The sequence below is a fragment of the Macrosteles quadrilineatus genome, unplaced genomic scaffold (assembly GCF_028750875.1).
Source record: "Macrosteles quadrilineatus isolate MER2022 unplaced genomic scaffold, UCM_ALF_1.0 Scaffold_3__2_contigs__length_128488019, whole genome shotgun sequence".
In the NCBI taxonomy this organism is placed as follows: Eukaryota; Metazoa; Arthropoda; class Insecta; order Hemiptera; family Cicadellidae; genus Macrosteles; species Macrosteles quadrilineatus.
In genome coordinates this window covers 77,740,856-77,750,494 of record NW_026542596.1, presented here as the reverse complement: position 1 = coordinate 77,750,494, position 9,639 = coordinate 77,740,856, and the positions used below count along the sequence as shown (strand labels likewise).

At 34.8% G+C, this 9,639-nt stretch overlaps 2 protein-coding genes across 2 annotated transcripts; both read right to left on the bottom strand.

Annotated features, from left to right (window-relative positions):
- Window positions 1-1,634: 1,634 nt before the first annotated feature.
- Window positions 1,635-8,410, bottom strand: LOC128988887 (NADH dehydrogenase [ubiquinone] 1 beta subcomplex subunit 5, mitochondrial). The gene is made up of 4 exons (XM_054410638.1): window positions 8,236-8,410; window positions 5,272-5,492; window positions 2,926-3,032; window positions 1,635-1,835 (listed from the first exon to the last, which is right to left on the bottom strand). The coding sequence occupies exons 1-4, from the start codon at window positions 8,291-8,293 to the stop codon at window positions 1,685-1,687; spliced, it is 537 nt and encodes a 178-aa protein (XP_054266613.1). The 5' UTR covers window positions 8,294-8,410; the 3' UTR covers window positions 1,635-1,684.
- LOC128988886 (uncharacterized) lies at window positions 7,004-8,224 on the bottom strand. Its single transcript, XM_054410637.1, has one exon. It carries the CDS (start codon window positions 8,034-8,036, stop codon window positions 7,440-7,442), a length of 597 nt encoding a protein of 198 aa, XP_054266612.1. The 5' UTR covers window positions 8,037-8,224; the 3' UTR covers window positions 7,004-7,439.
- Window positions 8,411-9,639: the final 1,229 nt, after the last annotated feature.

The following is a 9,639-nucleotide window of genomic DNA, read 5'->3' as shown; positions in this document are numbered from 1 at the left end:
TGCGCCATAAAGCTCTATACCATAAAGAATGTGTGAGTAAATTAACGAATAATAAACTGATTTCAATGAGTCAAAATTACAAAAAGGGGCTAGCCTTCTCAATGCAAAATTGCCTGAATTAATTTTAAAACATACTTTCTCTACATGTTTTGTCCAGTTAAGAGTGTGGTCTAATTGTAGGCCCAAAAAAGTATTATTATCAGAAAGTTGAAGCTGCGCAGTGCGCACTATCTGAATGATTTAATTTAGAAATATCTTTACACTTAAAATTGATTATCGTGGTTTTATTTTTATTGAATAGTAAGTTAAGATTACATAGTTCATCATTAACTTGATCAATTGCTTGTTGAGACTCTGCCAAGACACCATCCCAACTTTTTCCACTGATAGTAAAATTAATATCATCTGCAAATAAACAAAAATGATTATGATTATTTAACCCTTTGAGTGCCAACGTCCGGGGAACCGGACGTTTTTAAAACGAGCCAAAAGTGCCGACGTCCGGCCGACCGGACGTTTTTAGAACGAGCCAAAAGTGCCAACGTCCGGCTGACCGGACGTTTCGTAATGATCGAACGGTTGTCATAACAACCGAATGGATACTCGGATTCTTTTAACCCATATATTAACATTGAATCGAAAGTTACTAGATGCGATACATCGATTTTCGTTGGTCGAAATATCGAAAATTCGATTTTTACGAAATTTTAACCTAAAAATCGCCAGATCGCGCTCGGCATTTTTAGCGCGACCTTCGGGAAAAATCATCGGCATTTTTTGAGCGTTACTTTTATTTCTCGCCTGGCACTCTAAGGGTTAAACCCAAAGTAGTAAGAGATTTTAGCAAACCACCCAAATAGCATAAAAATTACAGGGCCCAAAACAGACCCTTGGGGCACAGAATATTTTATGTTTCTGGTTTTTGATTTAATTTTGAAAAGTTTATTATTAAAAATGTGACTAATTTCAGTGTACTGGCTGTCTATTTTCTAGATATGATTTAAACCAACCGAGCTCTTTGCCCATGATGCCCAAATCATGTAGTTTACTAATTAGTTTAACATGACAAACACTATCAATGCTCACTAACATATGCTCACTCACATGATCAAAAGTCGCACCGGCACGATATATCATTGCTTAGCGTTTTTCGGATGAAACACGAACAATGATATATCGTTCCATAGCACTTTTCAGGAAAAAGACGCACAACGATATATCATTGCATAGCACTGAAAGGGTTAACTCCATCCTCTTGTTTATTTCTACTTTCCAGTTTTAAACAAATCTTACAGTTAACATTATTAAATTGTAGGCATGTAAACACAGTATTGTTATTACTTTCCCAACTTTTCACTGAAGCTTCAAAGGGATACTTAATGTGCTTTTGAGTGGTTTAACCATGTTTATAGCATTGTTAGGCAGTTGGCAGCTGAAAAACCGATGAGGACAAAAATAGTTTGCTACAACAAATAATGCTGTACATGAATCGTCGTAGCAACAGAGGCTGTGCTTTCATCTCTCATTAGATTTATTTGCTCACTAGCAAAGGTGTTTTTACTTCAAAACTCTCTTCTTTGAAACAAATACAAGGATGAATGCATTTGAAAAGGAAATAATAAAACACTTAGATATAAACTAATCAACAAAATAATATTTAATCTAATAAACAAGAAACGCTCATCTATTCAGGGCTGTTTTCTCCAATGACTGGCTTGGTCTCTTCTGAGAATTGACGAGTCTGCCGATGGAACTTGGCAGTGATGGGAGTGTAGTACCAGGCTTGGTAGTCATGTCTCTCGGACATCTTGTCCTTGATGGCTTGGGTCAGAAGCCTTACATTCCACAAGAGAATCATTAATAATAGAACTAGCCAAATCTAAATACTAAAAGACTAGCATAGACTAGAACTGTGAAAATAGAGGTTTCTAACCTCAATGTTGTAATTTGTGATTTACACATGACTAACGTGGTTCCAGAAGTCAGAACAATCTCAGTTTACATATTTGACGCCATTTTTTTAGGATTTTGATATCCATACACACAGACGCAAACACAACAAGACACATTCAAACTTTAAAATACACATGCAACGAATGGCCCTATACAGCTGGTAAGTGAAAAATAGCTGTTATGATAGTGCTCTTTATGTTATAAAATTGAGTAGGTTAAACTATATAAATAAAGATATATTTTATCTGTTTATTTTACATGATAGAATCATGATGTTTTTTACGTTAAGCCTAACAAAGCTGAAATGGCTTGTCTCAATTTCTGAAGGTTTGTGTGTTATTATGTATGTGACGCCAATTAACATGACCAACTCTGAGAAAACCAGAGTACTCGATCAAGATTCTAAGTGTTTTCGCGTATTCATTAAATATGTGAGAATGGCTATAGCTAATAAAACATGACCTAACCAATTCCAAAATAGAATACAAACCTTCAAAAACCCAGTTTTGTGGGATATTGAACACAATTTTCCTAATTTTACTACATACCACATTAATCATCTGTAACAAAAACTTTATCTATAACTGTCACTGGATGTTTAGGTTAAACACGTTTGTAGACCATCGGTGCAGTAGGCCTATTTGCCGATCACATTTTTTTTTAAGTTGCTGCGATGGCAGTAGATTTTACGATGTCATCATGATTAAACAACAGATGTTCGTGGGTGCTGGTGAAATCGGTTTTCCAATGTTTCGATCTTCGGTTTAGACTAGCCTAATAAAATGTCATTGTTGGACCATGTCGCCAATGGATCCATTCCCCTTTTGGAGCCGGATAGGTACCATAATGTTCCTCCAGTGCTTATTACTTTCTAGAGTGTATATTTCTATATTCTCTAAAGGCAGTTTATAAATTGAGATTTGTTCATCAGTAAATTTAAAAAAAAGACATGAACAAGGGCCTTCTACATACCTGAGTTTACTTTTCTCATCTTCTTCGTACAAGAAGTGCATGTACTTTTCATATTCCTGCTGGTAACTGGTCTGGAAATAGCGGGCAATAAATCTGGTGATGGGATGCTGAAAAAGAGACAGCACATTAACTATTTATTACATAATTTTGTTGAAATAAAACTGATTTTGCTAACCCTCAAAATTTTATGAAAGAAAGCAAAATTGCCAATCAATTTTGTGGCCTTTTTTAGGGTGACACAAGTTTTTAAAAGTTCTACTGCTACTCAAAAATTATACCTACAAATCCATTAAGTTCGAAACGCCGAAGTGTGTAGTAGTTTTTTCACATAATGCCACTAATGGAAAAACCTAAAATGTGTATTACCTGTTACACTTTTTTGAGAAAGTTTTCAGTGCTTCCTCAGAATATAAAATACCAAGGCTTCACAGTATAAAGGGCAAGGAAACATGTAAAACCACCACGATGGAGAATTTTACTTTAACAAAGGCTATATATAAATTCCAGTGTTGGGGAAGCTACTTTTAAAATGTAGCTAGCTACAGCTACTGCTACATTTTCAAAAAAGTAGCTTAGCTACAGCTACAGCTACATATCCAAATAAGTAGCTAGCTACAACTACAGCTACAATGAAATGTAGCTATAGCTACAATTTTAGCTACTTTTTCAAATATATATTTTTTACCGTAGGATGTGTTTTATTTGGTACATTATTGCTGAAACTCTACTTGATGTAGTAAAATCAAATCTACTGTTTAGGTGCTTTAACTGAATCCCTGTAACTAAACTTAAATTAGGTTTTTATTGAATCAACACAACATCTTACATCCTAGCTTAAAAATGGCTTCATAATGAACATTGAACACATATATTCAAATCACATATGGCAGTCTACTCCACCATTTACTGGGTCTATACCGGGTTTAAATAAGATTAAATATGGAGATTTCTTAACATTTCCAATTAAAAATAAACTGGATGTGTCGCTAGCCTAACGGTTAACATCTCGGACTTAGTATTCTCAAATCACTAGAAAGGGTTGGATGGTTGCCAATTAAAAAAGGGTTGAAAAACTTCAATAAAAAATGCAACTGACATAACAAAAAATAAATATATGGCACTATTATAATAATGAATAGGCTAAAATAAATAGGCCTACAAAAATAATTTGTACTCAAACCTATCTAGCCTATATTGTTAAAACTTAACTAACTAAGCAAAGAGCCTTAAGATGACATCCTAAATAGCCTATAGACTTTTAGACGAATCCATAATAAACATCTCTTAACTTAGTTCCACGTTCATTCCATCAAAGTCTTAGTTAGGCCTATCACAAAGACAAAGTCGTACATGCAGTTCAAACACATCTTACATTTCATTAGATAATTCCCCTTTTCGTTTACTTTATTAAATTTTTAAAATCTTCATATGCCGACCAAGGAAGGGCTTGTGATGAATCACAATCAGTAGCGGTTTACTGGACCAGCCTTTTCATCATTTGATGATCCTGAAACTTTTAACTTGGCTTCCATTGAAAACCAAGTTAAAACGATTGATTGATACAAATTAAAAAATAATTTATAATTAATTGTAGTGTCAACTCCAACAGTTGTCAAACTCACAAACGTTCAATAGCCTGTAACTAGAGTTCTGTTGTTCTATTGGTGGTTCTGTTCTAATAGTTTTTAAACGTCGTCTGCGTCGAGTGGTTAGGTCTGATAGAGTAGCCATAGAGTAGCGAATTAAAGGAATGAGAGTGAAAAATGTCTTTAACATCAACATAATCAATACTCTTTGGCCTCCGTGTCTATGCAAAACTGCAAAGAAAAATTATAAAACAGCTGCGTCTAGATTTTGGCTTCACACAAGTAGCTAGTTAAGCCTATTTTATTTTGAAACTTTAGTTCCAAAGACGTTGTTAAGAGTAAGGTTATGATAAAAATCACTAGCTCAAGAAATATATAAGTAGCGAGGAAAGTAGCTAATATTCCGCTACAACTACTTAAAAAAAGTAGCTCGCTACTGCCGTATCTACAAAATTTGAAAAGTAGCGTAGCTACAGCTAACGCTACAAAAAAAATAGCGCGCTACTGTAGCGTCGCTACTTGTAGCGCGCTACTTCCCAACACTGTAAATTACGACTATTATGAGACACCTCAGATTCAACGGTACCATAAATTCTTTTGTATGGGTGAATTTTTGTGTACAATAGTTCAGAAAGGAAAACTCAAGTATTGGTAGATTTAATGATTGATCGAATTTGTTGATAAACACCAGTAAATTCAACATTTGTCACATCATACGTAGTGCAGTAGTGTTATGACAACATTAAAATTTACCAGTTACCTGATGATATTCCCAATGTTTAGGGGTGTACCCCTCAGGAATTTCTGTAAGTTGAGCAGGACCAATGAATAAGTTGCAATAACCTGCGACAAGCAAGCAAGGCACCATTCCAACAACTGCGTACATGTGCAGCATATCCTTGAACTTGTGCCACTGCCATCTTGAAGGCTCGATTGTCATCTTTTTGTGACCGCTCATGCAGCGTTGGATGATCTGAGCAGCTGGAAGATTAATGATATTTTGATCGGGTATTCTTACTAGTAAGGTTTTAACAATTAAGAGTTTAGAGTGTAGGTTTATTATATTAAGAGTGTTAAGAAAATTCAATAGTTAATTTATGAATTCAAAATTTTAAGTGACAAATCATCTTCTAATAGCTCGACCGTTTTGAGAAATAAGGACTATTTAATATGTCCAACAATTGATTATCTGTGTAAATTAGGAATTAAAAAAAAACATCTAGGCCTATCTATATTTATACGGGGAACTGAGTAACGGCACCTCTCTTTCAGGAAGATAAAAATATTCGCATAAATAGGTACAAATCACATTAAAAAAAGGTATACATATATATATATATTTTTTAAATGTGTAACCCTGCAAATAAAACCTTGAACCGAACTAAAAAAACAGTATGCTTTTTCAACTATTGTAAATTGGTGAGTCAGTGGCTCAGCTGGTAGCATTACGGGCTTCGGGCCCAAGGCAGCGATGTCGTGGGTTCGAATCCTGGTCACTGCCGTAAACATTTTATCAGTACAGTTCCCCATTGTACTGTTCCGGCTCACCCCTTGCATTGCTGGATACGTTCCACGCACAGATCTGTAGTCTATGTGGACGGGCAAATGCAAGGTTAAAATAGGTCGCCAACCTCTTAAAAAAATAAACAAAAAAAAATAAATCTTTTATTCAAACAGTTCATCTCTATATATGAATTGTGTAATCTTGTAATAGAACTTTGATTAGCCAACTTGGTCTTATTGGAAGTGCTTCAGTTGGCTACTAACTCATGTACAATGTATTCTATAGCCCAATAGGCCTATAGAACACCTCTCTTAGTTTATTGTAACTAACTACAGAAAGTTTAATTTGAGCCTCTTTCTTGTTTCTTTTAAAAACCACTCTTTTTAAGAAAATAAGTTTTGAGCGGTTACCTTTATATTCTAACGGTAACTTTATAATACCCCTCGCCGCAGCAAACCAGCCGACTAAGCGAATTTCAACTTGTCTGGTTACATTTTTACTAAAATACTTCCATAACCATAAGACATATTTATTCCCAATTTAAATAGGTAACATTAGATTTAACGAGTGCTTAGGCCTAAAGGAATAACTTACGTTATAGCTCAGATCAATAACGAATACGAAAAGCTTCATGACATAAAATTATGATTCTTTACACAAAAATGTGAGCAGATTACTTACACAAGCCATTCAATGCATAAAAGAAAGTTAGCCTACTTCACTGGCTAGGCACCGAAATATTGTTTCTTTATTCGTGCTCACAGATGTATAACTTATGTGCCATCAGGGTAACACTGTTTGCAGGGGAAGTCATCAATGTTATTTATCTAACAATGGGCGTCAGTTTATGTAGGCTAAGCACAAATGTCGGTGACTATTGAATAAAATTATTGATTATATCGAAAATAAGATATTTTCATTCGGTATTTTGGAGTCCTGCTTATGAAAGTGTACCCAACCACATCGTCTGATAAGCAAAAAACACCATTTTGATCGCATCTTCAAAGAATGAGACCTAACTTACATGCATATAAATCAATCAGCGCTTGCACTGATGTGTCACCTTACTGCTGCTTGACCACAATGGGATTGAGCTGATAACAATGTGTGGCAGTAAAATTATTTCTATAAAGCCAAAGTAAGACTATAACTTGGAGGTTAATGGAATCAACTGCTGTCCCCAATAACTTAGTGCCTGATCATAAACATTGTAACTCGATAGCCTAGCATATTAGTCTTAAGATTTAGGTCCTACATTAATTTAAACACAGATACTAATTTGTTGAATTTAATTTATTGAAACTAAACAAATAGGCCAGTATAATTTACAAAATAAGTTTCAAACAAACCATTATTCACCCTATGCTTCAATAAAGGCAATGGTTAAATTATAACAGAAAATTCTATCAGATCTGACTGAAGTTTCACTTTTTACTTTTTTTAGGTCCATTGTCTTTAACATTTTCTTTAAGGACACCTGGTATCACTACACCTTTGGTACTTTTAACCCAGCCTTTCACGGCTTCTCCGCTCAAAATCCATTCTGAACTCACGGCTGATTGCGACACTCGATTATTTTCTTCTTCACTGTCAATGTCTTTAGGCCTAGCTTGTTTCTTGTAATTTGCATTGTGAGCTCCACTTGTGTCAACTACCTTTTCAGTGGAAATGAATTTATGAGACGAGTAAAGCAGTCTTACACCTATGTGTTCTTCACTTGTTTTTCTTTTCACTATACCTAGTTTTCTTGTTAAATCTACTTCTTTCAAATTTTGGTCCAACATTTTCGAAAGATGTTTGGCTACATATTTTTGGAACTCTGGAGTGACATCAAGTCCGTTAATATTATGTTGGTAAACACCGTCAGCATTGGAATATCTCAAAGATGGCAAATGTTTGGATATTACATTTGTAGATTCACCATCATTTGGCTCCCCCTTGAACATAAAATCATTTAAAAATTCCTTATCGACTGACTGCGCAAGTTTCAGTACCTCTTCTTCATCAGATGATGAATCCATCGTTGTAAATTATAGATGTTTGCCAGTAGTAATGTTAGCTGAGGTTGAGGTAAATAGTTTCTTTAGGAGAATCTACTGCACTAAATGCTAGGTAAGCAAGCGGGCGAGGGCGAGACTAACATTTTCAGTACTTAACCTGATACTTGTAGTTGCCTACTTATATTGTGGATACCTTAAAACAATTTATAACTATACATACCATTACTTTTCTGTCGAATATTACACAGCAAGCGGTTCATAGAACTCCAAACAACCATTTTTGGATGTGAATAAAGCGAAAATATGAATTTATTGTGAGTTACTTAGAACTTAGCAGAAGCCTTCCAGTTGATATTGGGATTGGGTTGTTTTCATTCGACTTTTTGACTGTGACTTTGATCTTCTTTTTTCTCTCACTTTTTGCTTCTCTTCTGATTCTACCCCTGACCAGCTGACAACAAAACAGTGATTTTTTTATCCACAATGACCTTTGGATTTAATTGAAAACCACAAAGAATACTTAGGTGGAATCAGAAAAAAATACATATAAAAGGTATGCATTTGATCAAAATGTTGGATTCTTTTATTGCTCTTTCTAAATAGTAATTTACATACAGTACCCATGATGGAAACAATATCGAGTATGAGATGAGACAATATCAAGTATGTTCAAGTATGAGATGAATACAAATTTATTGCTTACATTAATTCCTTGAAAGGTCAACTTATTTTATACCTGTATGTTATTTTTAAACATTTTTGTTAATTTATCGAACAACACATGCTTTTCTTAACACTACAAAAAAAAAAAAATACCAGTTTGGATACCGTAAAGAATAGAAGAAGGCTACAGTAAATTATCATACGGCTAAAACCGTATAGTTTCAAAGGAGCGTCAGGTTCAGTGGCAATGGACGGTTGCAAGACGGCACGGTTTTCTGTCGTCGTCATAGCCGTGTAGCGGTAAAGCTCTATATGCTCTTCTTTACACTACTAACAACAAATTGTCCGTACCTACATATTTTAACTTTACGATGAACCCCGTATTAGTGTGAAAGGTACGTTAGTGACCACATCATACTTCAAAAACGGGACTTCTGTTTAGAGAAAATATTAAAATTCACAAATGTGTTTCTGTAAAAGAAATAACAGCGTACATAACACTGTACAGTGAACGTAGCACTGGAGCGGGCTATCGGAGAAGTCTCAATGATGTAATCATTCCATTGATTTAAGATTATCGTTAGAATTAACTCCCAATAAATTTATTTGATTTAACCATAGACTAACCAACACAAGGGAGTATGTTTTATCCACTGAGCTATAATTCTAACTGGAGGTAGCACTGAATGTCAAAGATGCGTGTCGCCAGCCGCCATGTTTGCGTGAGGTGTGAGTTATAAGAAGCCATATTATTGCTATGGCTATTATTATACTTGGCTTAAAATACCTACTTTGTATGGTCGCCATTTCAAAGAAAATTATTAAAGTATTAAAAGTATTCAAGTATGACAAAAATACTCACTGCTATACCAACCTAGTTATAAGAAGCCATGTTATTGCTATGGTAAGAAAACTTACTGCTATACCAACCTAACAAAATCAGCGACTCGCTTTTGACAGA